This window comes from Pholis gunnellus (assembly GCF_910591455.1).
Source record: "Pholis gunnellus genome assembly, chromosome: 10".
Lineage (NCBI taxonomy): Eukaryota > Metazoa > Chordata > Actinopteri > Perciformes > Pholidae > Pholis > Pholis gunnellus.
In genome coordinates, this window is record NC_136537.1 from 12,073,310 (window position 1) to 12,100,805 (window position 27,496).

Sequence of the window (27,496 nt, forward strand, 5' to 3'; positions counted from 1 at the left end):
CACACACACACACACACACACACACACACACACACACACAGAGGTTGGCGATCAGAGGAAAGAGAGGCAGGGATGTTAATCTCTCCAAAACACACCTGCATGCAGGAATACCCCATCGCATTACAGACAAACTCTTGACGGTGCATTGCTGCCTATCTGCCCGACTCCTCGTCACTCCTCTACCCAACATCCACACCTTTCCCTGTTTTTTGTCAGTTGTTTAGCCACTGATGAATTTGTGCCTATGCCTCACTAAAACCACAAAGAGAAGCGGACTGTGTGCTGTCCTTGGAAGCTTCGCCTGTTAAGCAGACCACCCTGCCTCTTGTTAACAAGGGCCCTCCTCAATTACTCTCCATCGAGACACTTGCTAAAATAGCCACTGAGCCCCCCCCCCTCCTCCTCCTTCTCCTTCATCCATCCACCTTTATTATTTAGAACCATGGGGATCTGTGTTGCCATGGATTCTGTCGTCATGGCGACAAAAACAACTACGCACTTGTACAGGAAGTGGAGGAGGACGAATGAGAAGGGAGGGTCGGGGAGAAGAGGGGTCCTGGAGGAAGCTTAACCTCTGCGTGGTGGCGATCCAGCTGTGATAAGTCACAGAGGGCTCAGGGCGAGGCGGTAAAGACGGGGCGAGGTCGTCCATCGTGTGTTGGATGACAGATGGAGGTCAGGGCACAGTCTCAGAGGGACATGAACGACAGTAAAGCATGTGTGTGGTATTACAGCTGGTTGTTGTCTTAAAGAAGGGAGACCTCAGGGTCTCACCTTGAGCGCTAACACTTTTGTCACATTCCAAAAGCATCTTCCTGCATCAATTCAGGATGGAGGAAACTCTGCCCACATTTGAGCTAATCCTGCAATGTGCGTGTAGAAACAGATAGTGATTCCTCCTTGGTTCCTCCCCTCCTTGGAGGGGAGTTTTATCAGCGTTGACTGGCAACTGACAAATGAAGTTTGCAAATGCACCCTTGCTTTGCGAAGCATCGCGGGCTGTCGTGGAACACTCTGCTCTCAGTAATGTTTGAGTAAATCAACGCTCTCAAAATGAAGCAGTCATGGGCGGCACGTGTGGTTCAACAAACGGTTTGAGGGACACCACTTCCTCTACACTCTGTGCAGCCGTTTGACTGGAGGGGATTTAAGGACAAAGTGCCAGTATAGATGTTTCCTCTGATCAAGAGGAAGTGCCTTTGATAGTTCCGCCGTTGCATCACACTGACGAGGGACTTCTTCACTGGGCTGTTTGATCAATAGGCCTCATCTGAGGCTCTGAAAACCATCCAACTCTACAACTCAGACATGCACAAAAAAGAAACAAAATGTATAAAACATCAACATGCTAACTAATGCTTGGCAGACAGACGCAAAGACCACGATGTTCTCTTAAAGTTACATTTGAGCGCCACATTAAATCATATTTATGGGAATAGTATAGTTCTGAATCATCATCCTTGTCAAAATATCTCAAGTGATTCAAGGTACACCGCCCATTTATGGTCGAGGCTTTTCATAATGATGTCTATAGCTCCACCTTGTGGAATTAAGAAACACTGACCACGACACCAGTGAGGATTAGTGAGTGTCTCTCTGTTATTTCTCCTCTCGCTTATGCAGATTCCTCCTTTCATCCATTCATGTCCTTCACTTGCACCCCTGAAAAAAAAACACAAAAACGTTCCTCTCGGCCACACAATGCGGGTTAAATCCACAACCTCCGTGATTTGATAACACCAGGCGACACGATATGAATTGTCACCTGGGTCCTGCTGTTGACAGGACTTCACTGGTTAAGTGCAGGTGAGCTCTCAAAAGATAAGTGATGAATGCACTGCAGCAGGTTCTGTGGAGTGAACTCTGTCTACAGTACAAGCACTTGGCTGCAATAACGCATCCCACAGTGTTAATGTGGACACAGTGCATTAAACAGAGAAGGAGAATCAATGAGCCAGCTCAGGTAAAAGTCCCATTGAAGCAGTATCAGTCAGGAGTAATCACTGGGTTAGGGTTCTGTGTTGTATCCAGTCTTTAAGTCTGCGGCTTTATGTGTTTTTTGACAAATATTGAGTGCAGATTATGGGGTTCATTGTGTGTGCTTTACACTTTGTGCCCATGGCCACTGTCTATTTCTGTGGTTCCAGTTATGTGTGACTGTCTTTAGGAATGAGCCAGACTATATTACACCCTGGTCCCTCCCTCAGAAGCTCTGCTAAAGTAACAGCTGATGTCAGTCCTGCTTAAAGACACACACACACACACACACACACACACACACACACACACACACACACACACACACACACACACACACACACACACACACACACACACACACACACACACACAGGCTACAACCTGTCTGCCATTAGGCAGCAGCTTCAAGGGCACAGCCAGTCAAAGGGGAGGAGGGCTCCTACACCTTCCTCTCCCCACGTCGCATCAGCACAGGGGAGGCTCCATAGCACGCTCACAAATCTACAAACCCAAGACTTGAATCCCAAGTTGCAGCAGACAAGAGGCGGGGCAGGCAGTTATCTAAAGGCTCTCAGCACCCACATGTGCCTGGTTGAATCATGGAGCTGCGCTGTATTACTACTGAGACCCCCACCACAGCCAGCTCCTGCTCCATGGACCCCCTGTACGACAACTGCTCACCCTTTGCCCAGCGAGGGAGGGCCAGGGCAAAGGAAATGGAGGGTAGGGTTGTGTGCACTGCTGTAACCAGACTCCCAGGCCCCTGTAGCCCTCTGCCTGGTCTGGCCCCAGTTGTGAATGAGGTTCCCACTCTGGTCGGTGGGGGAAGAGGGACTGGCGCTTGGCCAGATCATAGCTACTGCAGCTGGAGAGGAGGCCTGGGAAGACAGGACTGGGGAGCAGAGCTGGGTCCATGCATGATAAACAAAGTAAGAGGGGGAGGGAGAGCAGGAGAATGGGGAGGTAGCTGGGGAGCCGAGGACAGGGCTCATCTGAACCAGAGCGAGGAGCACAGTAGTGCTCTTTCTCTGTATGATAACCTCCCCAACGCTGCCACTCCCGACAGCCTCCAAGAGGTCTTTGACATGGAAACAAGCTGCCAGGAGCACTGGCAGGAGCAGATGTGCCAAGCATGGGCCCCCCAGGGACTGATTGACGTCGAGGGAGTGAGTGAAGACAAGAGCACCAGAATCCAGCAGCAAAATCCAGACCAAGACAAGAAGCATGAACAGGACCCAGAGCTGGACTCAGGATCGTGTGGATTCAAGCAGCTCCCGATGTCGCCCCCCCAACAACATGTTACAGCAAGTTCCCCTCAACTATCCCAAACTGAGTGCAAGGTCCTGTGGTCCCCAGCTGACACCCAGCACCCAGAGCAGCCATCCTGGTCTCCCAGGGTGCCCCCTCCTGTGCCCCTGGCAGACCCCTCCGCCAGCGCCCTTCGCAGCCTCCTCACTAGCCTCCAACAGCAAATAGTCAGACAGCGGGACGAGTACGAGGCACGAATACTCAGGTAATGTACATGTTTGTCTTTCATTTCCATTTCAAAACTACACAGCACACACAATCACGTTACAGAGATTAGGCACACGTGTAAAATAATTGTCCTAAATTGAATGTGCTTATGCTGTCGGCTTCAGTGACACACTTTTAGTTCACTGACTCGCCTGTGAGATTTTCCCAGCCCTGAGTGTATTTCCAGTGGAGGGTGGCACAATGTTCCCAGGCCCACAAAGTGTGTTTGTCCACTCAGCTGTGCTGCTCCGTTCATTCAGTTGACCCCGAGCGTCACCCTACATCCTGTTTAGTGCAAAGCGCGCGCACAACTGCTTTTAGTTCCCTTTAAAATGTCCCAACATAGGCAGTACTAAGATCATTACGAATCATTAAGTCCAAATTATTCCCATTGTGTTAAACCACTTGTGTTTGTGTGTTCTCAGTCTACCGTGGAGATCTCAATGTTTCACGTATTTTATGTTTATTACTTGGACGGGCCACCTTTTTTACCCCCACTGACCAAAAACACAAATTCACAAAGTGAATAGATAAAAAGCACATCTTGTGTGGCTGACCTATAGAAACTGCTCATGCCACTGGAAAGAGAGCTAATTTAAGGGGCCATGCTGCTGACATAGACACAACACATGCCTCATTTATTACCGATATAGATAGAGCAAGTCTCAGTGTAAGGTCACTACTGCTTGGCATGGACAAGAGGAAACTGGCAATTCTAATAGCTTAACATAGAGTACAGGAAGGAAACAGATATAGTGTAAGCCACCTGTTCTGCCTTTTCCAACTGTATCAGACATCGAACCTACTAAAACCCAACAATCAACATACTGTAGATGCTACCGATTAACCAACAAATACATGACTGATCTCTCCTCCTACAGTACACACATCTAGCCATTCTGACATTCTTGTCCTTCTCTCGTCTCTGCCACCAGCCTAGAGCAAAGAAATGCAGAGCTGCAGGTAGAGGTAGTTCGGTTGAAAACAAACCTAACGCAGCAGCGGCACTGGTACCAGGGCGTCCAGGACAAGATCGCGGAGTCCGAAAGGACCCGGGCCGCCGCAGAACTACGCAACGCAACTCTGCAGAAGGAGATGGAGCAGTTCTTCGACACCTTTGGAGAGCTCAACAATGAGGCCAAGAAGACGGAGTATATCGTCAAGAGCTTTTGAGAGAAGAATACATGAAGTGTGTGTGATGATATGAACAGTGTGCAAAGAAGAGGACAAGACTGATTAGTCTTTAAACTGTAGTGATGTATAGAAGTTTGACACAATCTATGCAGAATAGTTCCTTTTGAGTGATGTACAGTTATTTTTTCATCAAGAATCTCAGAGACATGCAACACGTATCACCGATGTCCACTTTATTAGTTACGGAAGGAGAAAAGATGTTGGCCGGGTGATTATATTGTGGTCATTGCAGTCAAACAGGACATCTCTGAAAATAAAAGGAGAAATAAACTGAACAGAAACGTGAGACGCTCAGTGTGTACAATGAAGCTATTTGTTTTAAAACACAGTAATCATGATAAGGAGGTCCGAGCACTGGGATGCTCAGTCCGTCTCTGATAAGATTTGTGAGAGTGAAATTGCCACTCCACAGGTCGTTTAAGGCATGACTGAAATAAGGTCATGTTGTTAAAAACTAAAAAGCATAGTGTGCAACATTTAAAACCTCAGTGACTCCATAGTGTCACATCTCTGCATGTCCATCACAATGTGCAATCAGTTCTGCAAAAAAGCAGCTCCACAGTCCACTTCCCTCATCTTTAAGGTTCCATCTCGAGTTCCAAAAGGTGCAGATTTCCATCCAGGACTCCACACATCCTCCTTTTTAAACCGCACGTTTGCTCTTTGTTGAGGGGACGACTTCCTCCGTAGACTCTGCCCTTACAACCGGGCGACTGCTGTCTTTAAGGACGATTCAAAGGAGATAATGAAGGAGAGCGCTGCACAGTACATTTTGATAAGACACACATACACACAAAAGGCTCACAAGGCAAAAAAAAAAAAACACACACATCTGCATCAAACAGGCTTTCAGAACCAAGGACATCAAGGTACTGTAATAAAAGAACGGACCTGAACGGATATCTCTGTATAACGAGAACTACGGTGACGTATTGGCATCTTTAACGCCTGCATGCAAGGTGAACACCATTATGTGTGTTGTACTGCCTTTATCTACAGGATGTCTGATTCTTGATGGTGTTTGTGACTGCTCCAGTACGAATGGAATGGTTTAGAATAGACAAGAGGCTTCTTTTACACGGGCCTCAATGTGATTGTGTGCAACATTTTTGCAAGAACACAAAAATAAATAACCACATGTATCTTTTTTTTTTTTGCCTCTCCCAAATTTACAGGATTGTGATTTTGTTTTGAAATACACATTGTTAGTCGGTACCTTATGTCCAATGGGGGTGCAATATACAGTTCTACAGAAATGTTAAACAAAACAAGCACACTTTGTCCATTTATAATGACAGGGTCAACAGCCACTATGATCTTTACATACAGTACGTTATATCAGGAAATAAAAACTGTAACACTGCAACCACAGCTTCCCCCCGGCTGTCAGGAGGAACATCTCAACTTCCACATTACTCAAGGCAACGGATTAAAAAACGGTGCAGAAAGCCCCACTGTGGAGATCTGTAATACTGCCAGCTCGCTAAAGGATCGGTCGAACTTTGGACGAGTGTTTGATCCTCATCAGATGGACTTCACATGGACTTACGGTAAGCTTTTGTTCGTAATGGCGTAACATGCATGACAGCAGCTGTGGTCTATTTTCAGCTCTAATTTGATGACCTCTGGTCTCAAGATAATCTTCGCTAAAAAAATAAAACTATTAAAACACAGGCATACAGAACAAACAACAATTCCCCCATCTACTCCTGGCAACCTGGAAACCAATATGGATGCATACATCATATATACTTGATCAAGGTAAACAATATCCACAAAGAAGAGGAAGATAAACCTTTAACCCAATAGACAGCTTAGACATCTAGGATGATGAAGGGGTTAAACAAGATCATAAACGGGAAGAAAATAGAAAAATAGACCTATTCATTGACGTGGAAGAGGAAAGAAGAAAAACACAGAAGAAGAAAAAAAAAGATCGGAAAAAGAGGGGGGAGTGAAAGGAAGGTGATGGCGGATTGATATCTGGATATTGCAGATAGGAGGGGAGGGCTGAGGCAGGCAGAACGATGTGGCCATGGACTGTGTTCACTGACTCTCGTCCAGCGCTCCCGTCAGTGTGTCGATGCTGCTGCTGTCTGTGTCCGAGGCCAAGGTGTGCTCCGTGGACATGGACGAGATGTCGTTGGCTGATGAGGAAGCGGAGGCCGAACCCGACACCACATCTGATACGGGACACGCACAACAGGAGGGAAGCACGAGACAAACAAAGTTGAGATCATATTTAGAGTAACTGAGCGCTTCCTATACATTTTTCATGGGACAGCCGTGGCCCCAATGACCTATTTCAGCACATTAGTATGACGTTAAAGCTAATTATGCTCTGACACCTCTCCTTATAGCAGCCTGGTGTCCAATATTGCAGAAAATGAATGAAGATTATGCATATTTGTACCTGAACAGTCTTCTTTCACCAGTCCATTCTTGTTCCTCTCTTCCCAATCAATCACCTCGTCATAAATGAGTTCTGTAGAGAAGCAGACAATGAAGTGCAGTCATTGTGTTAAAAGATACAGGAAATTCAGATTCAGGAATTTGTGGCGAATGAACGATATCTGTGGTCATTCTGTCAGAACAATTGCTCTTGATTTGTCCTATTGTGTGTTTGCTGAATAATTTGGCAGTGTTTTGTCACACAGACAATGGGGATTATTAGCTTTAACTCTGAATGCTTTGCACAGTATATCTGCATACAGATATGGACGGTTTGGCTTCCTGTAAGGAGGTTAAGCTGCACTGCTGATGGGCTTCCCTAGAGGGCAGTGCATCCCACCTTTCCACTGCTCGATGGAGTGCTCCCTCTCTTCCAGCTGTTTATCTGAAATCTGAGGAGGAGGCTGTGAAACAAAAGAGAAGCACATAAATCAGCGCGGTCCCACGCAGCCAGCCTCTGCACTGATAAAGCGAACGCAGCGGTCTCCTCACCGCGTCGGCCTCTCCGGGGTCGTACCACACGTGAATGTACGGGTGATTGAGGGCTTCTTCCACGGAGATGCGGCATTCGGGATCAACGACCAGCATTTTGGACAGCAGATCCCGTGCTTGACCTGCTGTGATGGCGACAGAGGAAAGGGTAGTGTTACTATGGAAACAGGCCCATGACATCACTTCATTTCAGCTGTCTTTATGCGAACTGATTACTTCCCCTTGCGGGGGGGGGGGGGGGCGCAACATCTCTGGGAATGTCAAGTTTTGTTCTCTTGTGTCGGTGATGTGAGTCCTAACTCTAAATGCCACAGAAAGACTTTTGAGCTCCATGGTCGTCCTCTCAACTCGCTGTATAAGGGATCCACTCTCCAGCCTGTGGCCCTATAGGTCTCAATGCATCAATAGACTGCAGACAAAAAGCCTTTCTTTGACCACAATATGTGTTATAGCAGCGTCCTCGGTAAGAGATTTAAAAAAGATAACATTTGACAGCCAATATATATGCTAAGGTTAAAAAAAAAAAAGCGATATGCATTTGAAGTTAACGTTTCTTACTCTTCAGTTTGTCGTGTTCGGAGTCAGAAGGAAAGGCCCAGTCGGGGAACAGCTCGGCAAAGCTGACGCCGGGATACTGCGGCTTGTTCATCACGTAGTTCCTCACTGTCTCCATCAGCCGGTTCATAAACTCCAGACTGGGCGTGCCCAGAACCTCAATCACCTTATTCCACTGGTCGATGTCTGCACAACACGCTCGTTATGGAGAACTCAGCTGCATTATGGACATTTTCATGCATCAGCAAATGAGAGGAAGATTTGATAAGGCATTGAATCAAGAGCTAATCACATGAAATTGACGCTCTATGAATAACGTATATAAATATCCAAACAGTCATGGAAGCGGATATGTGAAACTGTACTTTGGCACAGTGGTGCTTTGAGCTTAATGCTAACATCAGCAATTGAATGCTAACATTTGCCCATTAGCAGAAAACACAACCTAGAGTTGAGGTCAGTGGGAATGTTGAAAGTTTTAAAGTTATTTGATCATAAAACAAAGTATTAGACAAACTCAAACCTGACGACGGTGCTTATTTACCAAAGTGGTCGCATTTCATCCAGAGGGAAACATGAAGGTACTAAACATCATGACAATCTACCTGGTTGTTGTTAAAACATTTTTTAAAAAACACAAAAAACAAAGATATGCGCACTCAGCGGGCCCGCTGCCTCCCAACTGCAGTAAAAGGCTGTTACTTCCCCCGCTGAAAAGCAATCTATCCGAGAATCGCACGGTGCCCTGTATCCATCCTCAGCCTCTCAGGTGTAAATGGTCGGCGCCACTGGAAGGAGCCGGTGAGTGAAGAGCAGACCGAACCCATTAGAAACAGAGAAACGGCCAATATAAATGCAAATGGCTTGAATTGCTTCAATTTGATTCCCGGTATCAATTAAAGGGATTATGGCTATCTGAAAAACAACTCCACAGATTAATAATCATTGAAGAGGGCAGGAAACACACAAAGCGCTCTGATTAAATTGGGGTGTGCTGGAAATCTTGAGTGGTGCTATTCTACAGATTGTGTTTAGTAAGTGGGAAAGCGTGCGAGAAGAACGATGAGACGAAGAAGGTGAAAGATGGAAGAAGTGGGACAACGACAGAGACGGTGAGAGCGCTGGAGGATACGGTCGGTGCCCTGGAAGATGACGCCGCCCTTTACCATCTCTCCCATGATGCACCCCACCGACCAGATGTCCACTGGGAACAGAGAGCACAAGCAAACATAAACACACAGAAAAGATGTGAAATACCGATCACATAACATCAACCGCATCATACAATGCTAAATATACAGTAAAATGTAAGCATGACAACATGCTCCGTGGTTTGAATTTGAATGACAAACGTTAACATGCAGAACACCAGCTCTGGTTATTTTTGGTCCATCCTCTAGCGGTGCCGTGGCCTGATGCTTTCATCATCTTTATCTTAAGGCTTTCTTCTCTCTCTCTCTCTCAAGCAGGCCTCTGCAGCTCTGCTTATCAGTTTACACAGCTGTTGCTCTCTTCATCACTTTGCCTGTGTGCAGAGCAGGATGCATGCACTCTGGGTGAGCTGACACTTTGCTTTTAGAGTGTGCAATGGGTGGCAAACGGCCATTAACAACTGTCTTTACTCAGTTTCACTGAAGCTAAAAGAGGTCTGTGTGCTCCGTTAACGTCTCCGGATCACACAAACCACTAAAGGTCAAGTCTCATCATAAATTTAGGCGGTGGACAGGTTACACTATTCATTGGCACTGCTTTAACGGGATAGTTTCACTCTGGACCAGGCAAAAAGACTTCCTGTTAGGCCAGACCAAATGAAAGTCTGACAAGGCTTCCGACCACTTCCTGTTTCTAATCTAACCGCTATGTGATGTTTCATCCATCACCTTGTAGTTGAGCTAGTTTAGAAAAGATACAAACAACACCAACGTGTTATAAAAAAGTACTAAGTAGCACAAACTGACACTTTTAGGTTTCTCTTTAGTGAGGACTTTATTGAAGACTTGCCTCCTTTACGCCTTTTCTACCAATTAACAGGAGAAACATTAACGCACGTCCGAGAGGAGAAAGATGAGGAACGAGGCTGAATTACAATATTACGAGGTCTATGAGAATTAATAAATTGATAATGACTTTCAGATCAGTTGATTATGAGATGCTCATTTTGATGCCTTTTTGAATGTCCTAAGACTAAACAGCAAAACAAATGTTGATCTACTGGAGTTTATGTAAAATGGACTTAAACAACACAATATCTAAAATATAAAATGAATAATCCGTTCCACGCAGTAGCCAGCTAGTGCCCGACTGATACTGATATTCCTAACAGCCTGTATGATAAATGAATGTTCATTCATTATGATGGCTCTTTGTTTAGCTGGTGGTCCATTAAGGACATGCAGAGTTCCAGGGAGGAGACACTTTTATGTTTTAGCCTTTATCATTTCTGAACTGGAAACACATGAACATGTTACTTATTGGTATCTAATGTCATGTTCATCAAATGACCACAGTACCTTTGTTGATTTAGAAAATGATTGTAAAGGACAGAGCAGTGCTGGTGGAGTTGTATTCACTTTAGAGATCTTTAAAACCTCTAAAACAGTTTTTAGACTGGTGCGCGGCTGTCCTTACCATTCTCCTTATACTTCATGCCCAGTATGACCTCGGGGGCGCGGTAGTATCTGGTCACCACGTAGGGGGTCATCATGAAGTTAGTGCAGGCCGTCCGAGCCAGGCCAAAGTCCAAGATCTTTAAAGTGCAATCCGACTTCACCACAATGTTACTGGGCTTCAGGTCCTGAGGGGAGAGAAAATCTATAAATACAGAAACATACACACACATAAACATAACTCTTCAGGTATTGATTTTGATACAGGTGGTAGCGGGAGAAAGAAAAGAATAGATGACTATTGTGTTATTTGGGGGGAAATTGTGACAGCCACATTCTTACACAGTTAGGAATGAAATTTTAGAATCAAAGACATGACCACACTGTGACATCATTGTTGGGTGTGGTTACAGGCTGTGTTTGTCTTCTAAACATATAGCCCACAGCACACTGTTACCCTGTGGATGATGCCGGCAGAGTGCAGGTGCCTGATGCCACAGAGGATCTGGTAGAGCAGGTAGGACATCCGCTCATGGTCCAGGTCCATGTGGATCACCTGGCAGAGGCTGGCATCCATCAGCTCCATCACAAGATACCTAAAGGGGAGGAGATACGAGCTTTAAGTAAAGGAGTTCATAAAAGAACGGTGTCGAACGCAAAGAAGCAGAAAGAGCACAGAAAAGCAACACGGTGCAATACGAGAGGGTGACGGGTAAATAGAGGGGTGATAGTTATATCGCTGAATCCGACAGAAAGCACAGAGTAGATTGTTGGAGGCAAATAAAAGCTCTACTGCCACTCACAGGTCCTGGAATTCCTCCAGGGACTTCTGAGGCGTGAACACATTGATCAGACGGATGATCTGCAGGCAGAGAGAGAGGTCGTTAGTCCACTCTGTTACTCTCCCATCTACAGCCACTCCACTGTGGAGCGCTGCAACTGAGGGCAGAGCGCTCAAGTGGGTTTGTCTGAGCAAGGCATTAAATCAACGCTGCAGAACGCTGAACCGCTCTTCTTCTTAAGTTTGTACATGCTTTACAATCCTCCAGTCATACCCCAGTCCTACTGCATCAGAAGTGTCTCATGAAACAATACAGCTTTTAACTGCCCTGCAGAGTTTATGAAATAACAAAAAGGTTTAACTGCTTTATTATGTTATAATACAGTACTTTATATATCTGAATCAAGCATATAGCACATATTCCAGAGGGTAGGAATTGACATAAAAAGTGTTTCTAGAACAAACTAGCTTGCAATAGGCTATACGTCCTTGTTCTGTGCAACAACACATTGTTAACTTTAGCTGAGGCTACCACGGGAGTTCAGCAGTCTGAGTAAATCAAGTCAAGTGTGTATTTCCTAAAGTTACAGTGTTCAGTACAGAATCCACTCCTTGTGCTTCTATCCCTCCATTGCAGCTCAGCACAAATAAACTCTCCAAAGGAAACACAAGGAGGACATTACAAACACTGTTACTGTGGCTGATACTCACTTGTGTAATTGAGACTGCTAAAGTCTCACATAAACGTTGTCACCAATTTTAAACAGAATGAGGACTGTGGATTTCGTAATGGCCGGTGTCAGCAGGAGGTTTGATTAGACCGAGCTGCTTCAAAAAACATACGTGCACCTGATTATTGCTTCCTATGAAGACACACTTTAAAAACACGTGAACCTTTAAATTCCAGCCTTACATTTTTGTGACCGACACATTTTAGCAGCACCAGCTCCCTGTAGGCCCGCTTAGCGTGTGTCTGGTTCTGGAAGGGTCGACACAGCTTCTTCACTGCCACCGGTACACCGAGGACTGAATCTAGAGCAGAGCTGCTCACACACAGACAGAGACGAAGGTTATCGAGGAAGACAACACGTGCATCCCGCAGAGCAAAGCTGTCGTCTGACTTGCTAGCTACCCGTCTGTTGTCCTTTATCTTAAAATAGATGAAGGGGCTCATCCTGAAATTGCTCATGCCACCAATAAGACTGTGATGTTTCTTAAGAACAGGTAGAAAACGTCTCTTCATGGACAACAGGGCAGCTACCTGTATCCAAAAACTGGATCAGGGCCAGAGTGCCTGCAGCAAATTTCATGGAAATTAGTTTTTCTTGATATAATCATAATACTATCATAATAATATCATAATAATGTCATGGAAAAATAATGTAGACCCAACAGTGGTGCAAAACCAAAGTTCAACGGGTCATTCATATCAACAGGAAGAATTAAATCAAATTTAACCTCTTTATGAAACTTATGTACCAAATGTTAGTCAGAATTTTTGGGAATATCTGAATAAAATGATGCACAAGACATCTAGAATATTTCCATTTAACGCAATGATGAATAGTTTGTCTAGTTAAACATTATATAGCTTCAATGAAGAAGCTATATAAAGAATAAACTGCATGTGTCACATGGTCAGACAGGGAGGAATGAGACGATTTCTCTCATGTTAAAGCTATTCACGGGGAAATTAAATGAAACTGGATGTTAAGGCATTAATGGCGGACAGAACAGGCCCTTCTCACAGCAGACATCTTCCCTCGTCGTCGTACAGATGTTACTCATAACATTACATATAACAGTAAGCCATGACAGTGTGACAGTGAGCAGTGTGACTTACCGCCACAGAACTGTCTCTAGTGAAACAGGCCCACCTCTTTGCTTTACTCATGCAATAACTGCCGTGTTTATCTAATTGGGCAGAAGTGTGGATATTAACCACACCCCGTGCTGGTGCTACAGCCTCTCACCAGACGATGCCCTGGGCGCCGGAGCCGATGGCACGGAGCTGCTGGTAGCGCTTGAGTACAGTGAAGGTGGAGTCTCCCACCTGGACGCTGTAGAACTGGCCCTCTGCCTCACTCATCCTGCTGAACAGTCAGGACCACCAGCGCTGTCTGCAAAACACATACAACAGATCAAACACCCGGACGGCGTGACTGACTTCAGGCCGGGCAGTTCATCTGATACAGTAATCACGTGTCTCCAAACGGCCGTGCAGAATGGTGAACAAGTTGAAGCCCGTTAATAAGCCGACATCAGGGGGACGCTCTTATTGCACTTACAGAGGAACCAGTCCAATGAATCACTCAAATGATCCACAGTGAATGGCGGGGCCTAATATGGTTCCATCTGCCAGTCCCTGGCAGCACTCCCTCCATCTCCAGCCCAGTCCTGGAGCCAACCAATCCATCAGTTTGCTCATCTGACAACAGCAACTGTGGATTGTAGCTGAAGTTGAGGCTGTAAATGTGTATGTGTGTGTGTTGTGGTGAACAGAGGCAGCTCACAGCTTGGTGTTCCCGAGGCTCTCGCTGCTATATGTAAACTCATGCTGACACACTTGTGCCCAGTAAACACACACACACACACACACACACACACTGATGCAATCAGCATCAAGCATGTTTGTTCCTCTTTGATTTGCATCCAGCGTCACAACATGTGAGTGTACGGCCATCAGATGAGCACATGACTGATGCTGATGTTAACACGTGATATGTTTGTGTGTTCATAAAAAAGTGTCAGTGTTAGCATTGATTCCTCAGGCAGGAAGTGTAGGAGGAGTATTATTCCTGGCCAGGGTGTGTGTGTGTGTGTGTGTGTGTGTGTGTGTGTGTGTGTGTGGGCGAGGACACACAATCGTGTAGCTATGCAACAGTGAGCAGTCACGGCTGTTTGTTGCTCCTTATGAAAACAGCCACACGGTAAACGGAGTTGGGATATTTTTGCCTCGTCTGTTGGACACTGGCTGATATTCCTGGTCAGAGAGACAGCATGTGAAGAAGAAAGGAGCAGCGGGGGAGAGGCTGTGATCGAACGGAGCCAAAAAACACCTCGAGCTGGTGAATTGTAAAGCTTTGACACTGTGACAGCATTATAGAGAACTGCAGGGGGGCAGGAAGTAGACGCGGACCAACTGTCAGCTGACCCGGCTGTTACTGCCTTTAGTTTGAGGTCGGTAGAGAGGGAACGTTGTCGTTACACTTTGTGGCTTTTTTTCTGTCCACCGAGTGAAGCCAACGTGGATGTGTCCTAAAACGTGCATTCTCTCTACTGGCCAGCAGGGGGCGACTCCTCCGGTTGCAAAAAGAAGTCCGATCGTGTGGAAGTCTATGAGAAAATGAGTCTACTTCTCACGTGATTTATTACCTCAGTAACATAAACATGTAAATATGAGTTTATGGTCTCAGTCACTAGTTCAATGTCTTCTTCTATACAGCATGATGCTCATTTAATAAACTATCGAGTCATTTAGAGTAAAACAGATGATAAGCTTTAGGGCGGGCTACCTTGTGATTGACAGGTCGCTGTACAGTCTGTGGTCACACTACTATGAATGAACAAAAGAACAAATCTGCAGCCATTTTTAAAACAAACACAAAATATTGTGTATTACTCTTAATATTGTTAGTAGTAGTAATAGTAGTAGTCGCAGTTGTATAATTATTAAAAATGATGGCATGTGATTAAAGACTTGAGCTCTTCTATAATGATTTTTGCCAAGAAACTTGTTTTAGAAGTTTTTGCCAACACTGATTTATTAGCTATATATGTATTAAAGTATATTATATATATATATAGTAATTTGACAGGACACATACATATACTGTACATTACTTTCTTATTACTATTAATAGCTGAACATTTTTCCGTCCTCATGTTAATCATGGCACAGTAAAGTAAAGTCCGTCACCATCGTCATTCATTTCTTTAAATATCGATCTAGTTCAATACATTTGTAAACAAACACACAAATATGGCTTCAGATGTAGTCAGTGAGGGAATGCGACCGCATCATTACTCAGATGAAAAATGAATCCTCTCATCTCTATCTACTTTCCTCCACACACATGCACACGCGCACACACACACACACACACACACGGGCACAGCTGCAAAGACCTTTATGTTCTCCGTGCTTCTCTCACTCTTTTTTCCATGTTCCTTGGCTTTGTCATTGTTTTACGCTCCTGACATTCCCTCACTCCTCTGCCCTTTTCTGGCTTCCTCATATCTTCCCTGTGGCCTCCTAAAAAAGGGGACTGAGTGGTATTAACGGATATATTTTTAATGAATATATTTTGATTATCAAAGCAGAGTTTTTCCCAATTGAATACATAATTGGGAAAAAAAATGCAGGTGCAGCAGAAACACCATGCTGATGCGTTGGCTGTGAATATTAGAATAACATGAAAGTTTCCCTTGACATGCAGGCAGCACTGGAACACCATGTGCAACAAATATCCTGTAAAAATACCAGCTCTGCTGTTTTAGCTTGGAGGCTGCATTGGCTGAAAGTGGCACTTTGATATTTTTCTATAAGTCTGGTGCACTGATTCACACGTCAAGCGAAAGAACACTTTGAATGGGGCGATTAATCACGACCATAACCCATTTCAGCTGCTGCAAGCACAGCGTACGTATACAATCCTTCACTTACTGCCACACGAGGCACGGCTACGGGCTACATGTACCGTTGACTCAGCAGAGATGTATGGACACCGACGGGGAACAGCTGAAAGCGAGGGGGAAAACTGCATGTACGCTCAGAAAAGCCAGACGGACACCAGCAGACACCTGCTATTGTTCAGTGAGGGACTTGTTAAAAGTCAACGGGGCTCGATTAGTGTAAATGAAAGTTAATGTCACCAAGGGAAATCTAGGCCATCGCAGGAGGGCTACAAGTGGGACTCAGAAAGAATAAAACATGAACTACTTATTACATCACTGATGTATTCACAAAGATGTGATCATCGAATTAATCACAGCAGTACACAATCACGTTGCTTGACCTCGGGGATAATGACGGTGTCATGACACAGCTCGTAGGCCGACATTTATAATGTTACATCATTTAACCAACCAGAGGGTCGTAAACACCTGTGTGGACTGTAGCCAATCATAGCACCTCGTCAGACTATAGGATGACTGTAGTGAGCTAAACAGGAGATAAGGGACTAAAATAAATGGCATACAGAAGCAATGTCGGTCTAAACAAATATTGCAATTAATTATTTTGCCATATGGTTCAGCACTAATACTTAACGGGCTGATCATAGATGTTTCTTCAGAGAATTATTAGGAGTCATTTTGCTGGTTGCTCTCTCTTTGGGACCAGTATCGACCAAATCTGGTTTATCTTTTGATAGAACGATGAAGAAACAGTTATTTTTTCAATAATTTAAATTGAGTTAAATGTTTTTTAACTGTGTATCAGATATTACATGACATGCAAGTCATTCAACCAACTCTACAATTAAGGACTGACCTGTTATAACCATAAATAATTACAATATTATTGTAAAGTTAAAGTGTCAGAATGCCTCATTAGGCTGAGGCTGGGCTAGATATCACAATACTATACATTGTGTTAGATATCGGATATCTTATTATATATATTGTAATAAGGCATAAGTTTTGTCTTTTGCTGGTTGTAAAAGCTGCACTGCAGTAGAGTGATGTCATTTTATGAACTTACCAGACTAGCTGCTCTATTATTTAACTTTACCCACTTAATCATCATGCCCACATTACTGATGATTATTATGTCATAAAATCTCATTGTGTCAGTATTTATGAAAAGCACCAATAGTCAGCCCTACAGTATCAATATTGAGGTATTGTGATTTTTATTTGCTCCATATACCTCAGCCCTAATCACGGGAAGACAACAAATATACATATGAATGAAAAGCAGGATGTTCTCTTATCCAGTTATAAAGGCATGTGGTTTTTGTGTATTTCAACACTTCCCTTATCAAGGAGTTAATAAAGAGAAACAACCTTCACTCTCCTCTACCCGAGCTCATCGTGACTGCTGTCCAGTTGAGGCCCTCGGGTCTGCCGTGGCCTTGGCTCTCAGCTGGGAGCTGGATGGGAGTCAGTGAGCTGGCTACGATATCAGATTATGGCCTGAAGACTCCGCAGCTCATCCTGATGTGGCAGAGTTACAAAACACACACACACACAGGGGTGACTGCATCCAGCCTGCTGCTGCACTAGAGATGTGGGCCGACAGTGTACAGTGTAGGACCGGCCTCTTGAAGAGGATGGAGGATGCTAAAGATGTGTTAATGGGGGGGGGGGGGGGGGGAGAAGCCAGTAGGCCAACACGTGTTGCTCTTGACAATCTTGTTATCCTTTTATATGTGTATTGTACTGTGTGTGTATATGTACTATGATCTCACTGTACTGTGGGCTAAAACAACCCAACCTAATGCTCCTACATGCAGATTTTAGATATGACAGATTAACTCCATGTACACATGGCGCCTGATGTGATGACGAGCTGAAACTTGCGTCTTACGCACCATGCCAAATAAAACACAGCACTAGCGTTAGCTTTCCTCACATCTATACCGGTTTTGAGTATACTCGAGCTACAGACATGTCATTCATCTGGCTTAATGTTAACGTCAGTGACATCAGCACAGGTCTAGATAAGTACACTGACCACCTTATGTTGTAATACAGCCTAAAACTGAGAACGTCATACATTTCCACACGCAGCATGCCTACTTTAGAACACACATACACACACACGCGCGCGCGCGCGCACGCACAGAAAGGTATGAAGTCACCCGTGTATGACACACCGCGGCCGCAGCACCGCCGGCACACAGTCAGAAATGAGACGTTCACACTGCCGAAGTCACACGAACATACACGCCGGTTAAATTCACGTCGCGTTTGGGCGGTTGTAAAGTTGCCGAGGCCTACACACTGACCGTCTTCTTCGCTTGTGTCGGAAGCAATGCGGTAGTCGGTCCGGGGGCTGAACTGAAAGCTCTGACGGACTAACGGACACGGCGGAGGAGGAGGAGGCGGCGGCGGCGGCGTTAGCAGCGAGACCTACCTTCTCTCCCTTCTCCGCTCGCAGGGCACTCCCATGCATCGAAGACACAGACACAATGCTCTCTCCGTCTTTCAGGCACAACCTGGACTTGGGAAAGTTGAGGAGAACGAGCTGTCACGACGGATAAAACCTTCCTCCAGTTCCTGGCGAACTCCAGCGGCAGCACGGAGGGACGAATGCGGAGGAAGGGAACGCCACAACATGCACAGCGCGAGCATGCGGGTGACGTCATCGCGCATAGTTTACGTGGGCGCAAACTTTTTTTATTTTTTTTCCCTCTCTCTGCATGAAAAACTGTGGAAAAACTTTTCTGGATCCTCGTTATTCTTTATTCAAATATTGGTTTAAGGATCCGTAGTAGAATAAGTAATCAGATCATTTTCTGGAGTAAGCATAAGTCATACTCTACTTCAGGGGTCTCAAACTCATTTCCACTCTGGGCCACATCAGCATCACGGTTGCCCACAAAGGGCCGGTTGTAAATGTAAGACTGTAAATGTAACTACTCCTAACATATTAAGTGTAAAAATATTGTACATGCAGTTATATAAATGTAAAAATATATTTAAGCACATTTCTTATTATAACTTAAATCCTTTTAATTTAAGGTTAAGAAACCCACATGACTATCAAACTTTTAAAGAAAATAGGTAAGACAAAAAATATCAAACACAAGTTATTACAATAACTTTGTTCAATGCTTCAAATTCTTTTAAGGGTGCGTTTGCACAATCCCACGTGTATTTCATGTGTTGTAAAGCCACGTTTAAAGTCATCTTCAATGTACTCACAAATCATTTCCATGTAGGGTAACCTGCCAACGAGTTGCTTCTATGACTGTTGTGTTTAAGTATCTCATAATTTCGACTATGGGGATATTTTTATTATCAAGTCTAACTTTAAATTATTCATTTTTTTATTTAACTTTTTTTGCTGGCGGATTCGCAGGGCACATAAAATGACGTGGCCTTGAGTTTGAGACCCCTGCTCTAATATTAATAGTAATAGCTTACAGCTCAATATTGGGTTATTATTAATTACATATGAACTCAATCATATTTCATAGCTAGTACAAGTGTAGCTAGTTTGGTTAATCGTTGCACTACTGGTTAGTTAGTTAATTAATATTATTCTATTTCATTGTATATATTGTGCATTTCATATTTTTTACTGTTATTTTTATTGTATATACTGTGCATTTTTCTACTTAATATTTTTTACTCTGTTACAGTGATTGCTTAAATATTTCCCCTTGCGGGATGAATAAAGTATCTATCTATCGATCTAATTTCAACTATTTGCCTCATTATATGCCTCGTTATTTATTTAAATCTGATTCTTCAAAGTAACTTTAGCTGTCAGAAGAATTTGAAGTAAAACTCTGAAAAAGATGGAAGTGCTCCGGAGTAAACTGCCAGTACTGGGATTAGAATGAGTGGTCATATAGGCTCCTACTAATGAGTTACGTAAATAAATGAATAAGAACTATACCTGCAGCTATCATCCGCCTGTTTTACTAATACAGCATCAACATTTGATATTACTTACCACAACAAACACTGCCAAGTAAGGAGAAAAGAAGAATAACAGCAGCACACTTTGATTAACATGCCTTTATCTATTTATTGATTGATAATGCCTTATGTCTATACAACACACAGTATCAAATACAATCATATTTAAAGATATTATTAAAACCCCTCTAAGCCCTTATAAAATAAAAATCCGATAAATACAGAATAGTATTATTATTATAAACCCATACAAAACAAAAGTGTTATTGAAAGTCAAGGTATTTTTTTTTGCTGCATGAGTGCTCTTTAAATATTTATGATTGTTATCATGTTTGTGTAAGGAAAAGCTCCAACCGATGACAAGAATAAGTATAAGGAAAGTCAGGAAAAAAAGGTCCATGTTCTACCATGAACTGTCTTTGGAAACTGGAATTCTGTTAAACAGAATAGCATTACAATATATTTAAATTAAAATGAAATAACAGTAAAATAGAGCAGAAACATCATTAAATCAAGTAATAATGTGAAAGTCAGATCTAGGAATTTCCCTCCGGTAACTGCTAAAAGTATTGAAGTTATGGGCTAATCATGGCTCACTAGTAACAGTGATGGCATAAATGTGCTGCAAATATATATATAAAACAGAGATTTTCATAATTTAGAGAACTCTAAAATACAAGAGTTTGATTCCTACATTTCCCATTATTCAAAGAGAGGTAAGACGCCCCCAGTGGACATAATAAAACCATAAAAACAGAAAGAGAATAAATCACCTCACTCATGATTGTGTGCATGTATAATGCACATTTGGTCCCCATATTGCACAACTGTAAACACTTCAATACACCATATCAATGCCTTTCTGCTAAGTCTCCCGTCTGTGTTTTTTTTTGGCTCATCTCCAGAGAAGAAAAAGGCACAGCGTGTTGGTTGCTTTGGATGTGTGAATATCGTTTCATAGATTGTTCTGAGAAAGCCTCAATGGCACTGGCACGTCCTCAGCAGTGTATTAATTGGTCGGATTTGGACTTCACATTTCTCTTTTTTTTTTCAGTCATTGTACAGTATACCTCACTCTTTCATCTGTCAGTTTCTCTCACTCACACCCTCATCCCTGCACACACACATACAAAGTGCCCTACTTCACCTCAATCTCGCCACACACACACACACACACACACACACACACACACACACACACACACTGAACAAATTGCACAATTGGACTGTAAATCTATGAGCCTCCTTTCTCCTCTGTTGTGCTTTGCCTACTGTAATTATTCCACGGTCACAGATTTGGCCAAGTTTCTGGGAAAGTCAACCTACAAAAAGAGAAAGCAGTTTGTTAGAACAAATAATCTGGAGCTGTGTCACATGAAGTGCATTTGCTGTTTGTTATCTACGAAGCATACGCTTCTCTTTTACGCTTAAACAAGTTAACAAGCTAGAAAAGGTGGCTAACTTTAAATTCTGAGTCACTGACCAGTTCTTGTCCTTAAGATAAGAAAAGTCACTGATTACACATGTCATAACTGTGTTAGCTATTCAAGGACATCATCCAAATTGGTGAGAGGGATTAAAGGTGAAAATGCAAGATTAACAGTATGTAAAACCAAACCTTACAAACATTTCAACATTTCACACAAAACTAAATCCAGCAGTGGTACCGAAGCTGTGATGCCAAAGTAAAACATACTGCTCACACACACACACACACGCCTATTGCAACATTCAATTGCAGTCATTTTTAATGCAACACAATTTAACCAACCAGAGGGTCGTGAACACCTGGGCCTGTGAGCTTCACGTGCACACACCCTGCCCTATGCTCAATGTGACACATTAGAAAGAGAGCAGTCACCAGAACGGATACTGAGAGTCAGTTTCCTGTGTCACATGAGTTTTACCGCTGCCCCGCCCCTTTAGGAGACTAGCGGCAGGTACTGAGCCGGCAGCAACCTCCGGTTCTGAAGAGTGAAGCCAATGCGGATGTGTCTCAAACTTGCATTCTCTCTACTGGCCAGCGGGGGGCGACTCCTCGAAAGTCTGATTGTATGGAATTCTATGAGAAAATTACCCTACTTCTCACTTGATTTATTACCTCAGAAACATAAACATGTAAATATGAGTTTATGATCTCAGTCGCTGGTTTTATGTTTCCTTCTATACAGCATGATGTTCATTTAGTAAATTATTGTTCTATTTAGAGATAAAACGAACACAAAGCGTAGTATGCATTCATCCATTTTCAAAAGGAACATATCTTCTGAACATTCCAACAATAAATTGGCATTTTTCAGACAGACAAATCCAGAGAAAATGTACTTTGTTGGAGACCTTTCTCTGTCTCAGCAACATACCCTCGTGAGATCTGGCAACTTAAGTTTGCAAACGCCTTAGCTAACTTATTTTCATCATGCTAAAGTAAAGAAAATGTGGCAGTTTTTGTTTTTCTAGAGTACCACAGGTATTGTAGGTACCGGGGATCAAGGCTCAACATCCTGTCGTCTTGCGGTGGATAGAAAATTCTCCTGATAATGCTACATTGTGAACAACCAATCTATGTTGGAGAAGACCTAGTTACGTTAGCCGTTAGCAGCCGGTGGGCAGCACAATCCTGCCAACGGCTTATGTACGAAGGTTGCATTGAGCTATATTATGATGCATTCAAAGTGGAGCTTTGTAATCTGGTCTGTGCAACCACTGTACAGTTTGTTAATAATGAATTAACTGCAAGCAATAAATAGCCTCCCAGAGTCTTGTGCTGCATGCAAATTACATTCCATTGACATGTTGAAATTACACTTTGATATCCATAATCATTGTTAAATTAAAAACATAAATGTTGAGAACATCGCATGTATCTGAACTTCAGACTTAGCATATCATTAAAACTATGCAACAATATCAAATTCATTCAAAAGCAAATGATACAAGCACACAATGTTTTTGAATAAATATGCATTTAAATGTCATATTCCTAATCAGGAATAGCTACCATATCCCTAATAGCTACTGTCCTTTCAATATCTCATGATAATGACAATATTTGTATGATCTCCCTCATTTCTGGGGCTCAGATCGCTGATCAAATTAGCGGACAAAAAGTTTAGAAAAAAGCCAATACTTTACGACTCAAAACAAACGTTAAAGCAAAAATACTTTGACTGTTTTTCATATACAGTGAGAATTTGTACAGAAAATGGTGTTGATTACTTACGTCATATCCTCGCAGGACGGCCAAGTGGAAGGACAGGAGCTGCAGGGGGATGACACTGAGGATTCCCTGCAGACAGTCCACAGTCTGCGGCAGCTCGATGGTGTGGTAGGCCATCTGAGTGATCTCAGGGTCATCCTGGCAACAAAGGATGATGGGCCGACCCTGATGGAGAGAGAGAGCAAGAACATCAGTCAAGTGTGAAAGTGTCCAGGTGTGCGTTTCAGTGCCTGCAGGTTTTTCCAGGACTTACCGATCTGGCAGTGACTTGCTGCAGAGCATTCTGGCACTTGGTGTAGCAGGCGTCTTTCATGATGATCATGATGACCGGCATGTCTTTGTCTATAAGTGCCAGAGGACCGTGCTTCAGCTCCCCGGCCAGGATGCCCTCAGAGTGCATGTAGGTGATCTCCTTGATTTTCTGCATTGGAGTGAAAAGAGTAAAACTAGCTCAGAACATGATCCTGGATGATAACATGACACCATTTTTTGTTTAACCTTTATCCAATGAAATTTTGAAACACATTTACAAGGAGGTCCTGGCCAAGATGACAGTGTAAAAGACCCACACAAGCACCACAAAACAACACAAATAACACACTTAAAAAACAAAACGGCAAAAAGTTAAAAACAACATTTAAAATCACATAAAAAGAAACGACAGACTTAAAACGAAGAATTGTCTTTCAGTGTCAGCACGAGAACATCCAGTGCTCAAATAATCCTCAATCCTATTTTTAAAATCTTGCATGTTTATAAAACAATTCTAGTTTAAAATGTCTCTGTAGTTCAAAGATGCATTCACCAAGATTGAAGCGAGTTCTAGGAATGCCGTATCTAAATTGTCCGCATGATTGGAGGTTGCAGCTACTGATGTTGGTTTTAGTAGAGAACATAGATAAGGAAGCAATTTGTGTAATACGACCTTATAAAGATAAATGTACCATTCTACGGTTGGACACACTACCGACATTCAAACTCTTGTTTTGTCATCTGATGGATGCACTTTGTCTACACATTTCATGTTATTCTAGGAGAAGGGAATTGCAGTTTTTTGACAGATTACTGTGGCGTTCTCAACTCACCAGCGCCCCCTCAAGGCAGGTGGCGTAGTGGAAACCTCGGCCCATGACCAGAAGAGACTTCTGTTCGTAGAGTTCATCAGCGATAGCCTTGATCTTCTTATCCAGGGCCAACACCTTCTTTATCAGCTCTAAGAGAGTAGCATAGTGTAGAATAGTAGAATAGTTAGTGGTGTGGGGATGGAGGTATTTTGGTAACAGAGAGAATTTGAGTGCACATTTATTTCAACAAAAGATAAAAGCATTTTGTTGTACAGCTTCATTTGTCAGTATTGGTCGAACATAGTTTAGCATCTGTCAGTCTGCATTTAAAGATACTGTGGCTCTTGTTGAGACCACGAAGGCTTTGCATTTCTGATTTACTGGTGTTTTTCGGACTGACCGGGTAGCACCCTGAAGCCTTCGATGATCTCCATTCTTCTCGGCTGTAGGGAGAGCCTGTCCTCGCTCATCATGAGGCCAAACATGGTGAGGGCCACAAACTGACTGGTGTAGGCCTGGATCACATTCACAATGAAACACTCATATAAAAACATGTTTATTTGACATATTGCTGATGCCAGATTGTGAAACAGATCTTATACACCATACCTTAGTGCTAGCCACTCCGATCTCAGGCCCAGCATTGACGTGGACTCCGCAGTCTGTTTCTCTACAAATGGAGCTGCCCACAGTGTTGGTTATACCAACTGTCAGAGCACCTTGACCCTTGCAGTAGCGTAGCGCCATTAAGGTGTCTGCTGTCTCTCCTGAGGAAGCAGAGGGAATGATATAATATGCTTACAATGCAGAATTACAGCACAATAAGGCCACTGCTGGAGGTAAAACACAAAAAGATGATGATACAGACTTCACACAGGACCATGTTTTTGAAAAATAAAAATCCAGTACAACTAAAACAGTGACCTCAGAAGCCAATAATATGAGTTTTTTTTTGTGTGTGTTGTTTTTACCTGACTGACTGATGAAGAAGCAAACGTCGTCTCTAAAAACAGGCGTGTTGCGGTCCAGGAAGTCGCTTGCCAGCTCCACCATGACAGACAGCTCCGTCAGCTCCTCGAGGACCTGTCTGGTCTGAAAATTAAGGAAACAAAAGCAGCGATTATACTAACAATTACTTTGTTTTTTTTTACTTTAATTTGACTACTTTCTCACAGAATGATCATCATCATGAGTTTCCTAGTTTTTGACAGCTTTACTCACAGCCACTGCAGCGTGGAAGCTAGTGCCGCAGCCAATCACAATTAGCCGTCTGCATCGTTTGATTTCTTTCAGGTGGTCCTTCAGCCCACCGAGAATCACTGAGGAAATAGATGGTAGTTACATTAGTGTGCATTTAAATGAGGGCAAATAAATATTAGTCTCTGATTTCTTCTTCATTCAAATTAGACAATTAATAAGGAGGACACAACAAGAAACTTTTCTTTTCTTTGTGTGTATGTGTTGTCTGTCTGTGGTGAAAAGGCTAAAAAAAATAAAGTGTGAAAAAAAAGAAACTGCAGATCCTGCTTCCTGAATTAGTCCCTGCTAATATTGGTACAAGGGACTGTGTACCTTTTCAGGTGCCCTACATATCTCTACGTACATTGCAGGCAGGGCAGGTTTCAAGATCGCCAGTTACCTGTGTTTGAGTCAAAACAAATACGTCCTCTCATGGTGTTGACGACTGACTCCGGCTGCTCAAAGATCTCCTTCTGCATGAAGGCATCAAAGTTACCTGCAAAGAGAGGAGCATATTTGTGCATCAGACTATAGACAGAAGACAGAAGTGTGTCAAGTCTGTGTTGAAAGAGGCTGAAAAACTGGCAGCTGTATTTATTTTTCACTTTCATCCAGCAGATGGCGAGCAAGTCTACACACTGGACTCGATCTGTGGCTCTGCATTAATGTTCTCAGCGTATTCATTAGGAGTGGCGGAAAAATACCTTTAGGAGTAAAACATGAAGTCTATGTGTTTCTGCAGTGTTGTGGCGGACTGACCCTGTCCTTTTCCTTAATTTGTCAGCAAGTGGAGAAGTCCCACCGTGTTTCTAATCACAAAGGTTATACGATGTTGTGTCTCAAGTTTCTCATCGAGGCTGGAGACAGGCATTGTATTGTTTAGACTAGGTAACTATGCTGAGGCGCACACCTCTATGTGTGACCTTGTTTCTTTGGTATAATTGAAGTTGGAGATATTTTTTTCTTTAACTAAACTCCATGTTACCACTGTTGTGTTGGGTCTGTTTCCCGGTACCACGTTACATGCATTCATTGTTCAAGACACCAGAAACCACTGAGAATGTTTTGCATTCACCAAAATAGAGTCTGACCTGAAAGTACAATGTTTCATTCATCAGTAAGATTTGTTGGAAGCTGTGCTCTTAGTGTTCTTCAAAACCTCTGATCTCTTGCATGTTTAAACAATTCCTCTTTAAGCTAAACGACTTGTCTAAAATAATATAAAATAAAAGCAATTTATTTTCCTCATATCCACCAGCGAAGAAAATTATCTTTTTGACCATTATCTGACCTTTCATGATCTGTTGCAGCTCCATCTGCAGGGTCTGGATTGCCCTCACTGGAACCTCTCCATCCTGCCGTTTCACCCTGCGGATGGAGAGTTCCCCGCCGATCACCACCGCCATGTCATTATCCTCCAGGTACAGCACCTTGTTGGTGTGCTCAATGATGGCACTGTGGGTAGAGATCATAGATTGGCTATAAGTAGTGGACTTAGTCACCGTGACATCACCCATTTGTTTGTATACGAGGGTTTTGAAGCCTTGAGTTTGGCATTTTGTTTGTTGCCGTCTTGTTTTCTTTTTAGCAACCGCAAGTGACACAAGAGGGAGGAGCTAAGTAAAACCAAACGCTGAATAAGACATTTTTAGGCTCCCAAAAAGGTTATTATTAACTTTCATGAACTGAAAACATACTGTAAAAGGGTTAAAGTTCTATAAGACAAAAACCAGACAACGTTGTGGTAGTGACCTGTCAATCACAAGGTGACCCGCCCTAAAGCATACTCTGCTTTAGGGTCTATTCT

The 27,496-nt window shown here is 43.2% G+C and overlaps 3 protein-coding genes across 5 annotated transcripts in view; 1 reads left to right on the forward strand and 2 right to left on the reverse strand.

Annotated features, from left to right (window-relative positions):
* Positions 1 to 2,384: 2,384 nt before the first annotated feature.
* Positions 2,385 to 4,668, forward strand: LOC306702084 (uncharacterized protein; the record flags this gene model as incomplete). Its single annotated transcript, XM_079167582.1, has 2 exons — positions 2,385 to 3,493; positions 4,431 to 4,668. Exons 1-2 carry the CDS (start codon positions 2,580 to 2,582, stop codon positions 4,666 to 4,668), a joined length of 1,152 nt encoding a protein of 383 aa, XP_079023708.1. The 5' UTR covers positions 2,385 to 2,579.
* Positions 4,669 to 6,733: 2,065 nt separating this feature from the next.
* Positions 6,734 to 18,843, reverse strand: mapk9 (mitogen-activated protein kinase 9). Of its 2 annotated transcripts, none has more exons than XM_079167581.1 (12): positions 18,656 to 18,843; positions 13,548 to 13,694; positions 12,488 to 12,617; positions 11,597 to 11,655; positions 11,251 to 11,389; positions 10,816 to 10,981; positions 9,320 to 9,391; positions 8,191 to 8,373; positions 7,633 to 7,754; positions 7,481 to 7,544; positions 7,103 to 7,174; positions 6,734 to 6,872 (listed from the first exon to the last, which is right to left on the reverse strand). In XM_079167581.1, the coding sequence occupies exons 2-12, from the start codon at positions 13,661 to 13,663 to the stop codon at positions 6,736 to 6,738; spliced, it is 1,260 nt and encodes a 419-aa protein (XP_079023707.1). In that variant the 5' UTR covers positions 13,664 to 13,694; positions 18,656 to 18,843; the 3' UTR covers positions 6,734 to 6,735. The 2 variants fall into 2 exon arrangements, with proteins under 2 accessions (XP_079023707.1, XP_079023706.1); XM_079167580.1 differs by having other exon boundaries at positions 7,633 to 7,757.
* Positions 18,844 to 21,117: 2,274 nt separating this feature from the next.
* The window catches only part of gfpt2 (glutamine-fructose-6-phosphate transaminase 2), a 33,653-nt gene continuing 27,274 nt past the window's right edge, over positions 21,118 to 27,496 (reverse strand). For both annotated transcript variants that reach the window (XM_079167574.1, XM_079167573.1), the window contains 10 exons: positions 26,981 to 27,144; positions 26,090 to 26,185; positions 25,672 to 25,769; positions 25,422 to 25,542; positions 25,060 to 25,217; positions 24,851 to 24,965; positions 24,472 to 24,599; positions 23,640 to 23,807; positions 23,390 to 23,551; positions 21,118 to 21,491 (listed from right to left, as the gene is read on the reverse strand). In XM_079167574.1, the coding sequence (XP_079023700.1) occupies positions 21,447 to 21,491; positions 23,390 to 23,551; positions 23,640 to 23,807; positions 24,472 to 24,599; positions 24,851 to 24,965; positions 25,060 to 25,217; positions 25,422 to 25,542; positions 25,672 to 25,769; positions 26,090 to 26,185; positions 26,981 to 27,144 (1,255 nt within the window). In that variant the 3' untranslated portion in view covers positions 21,118 to 21,446. The remainder of the gene's footprint in view (positions 21,492 to 23,389; positions 23,552 to 23,639; positions 23,808 to 24,471; positions 24,600 to 24,850; positions 24,966 to 25,059; positions 25,218 to 25,421; positions 25,543 to 25,671; positions 25,770 to 26,089; positions 26,186 to 26,980; positions 27,145 to 27,496) is intronic.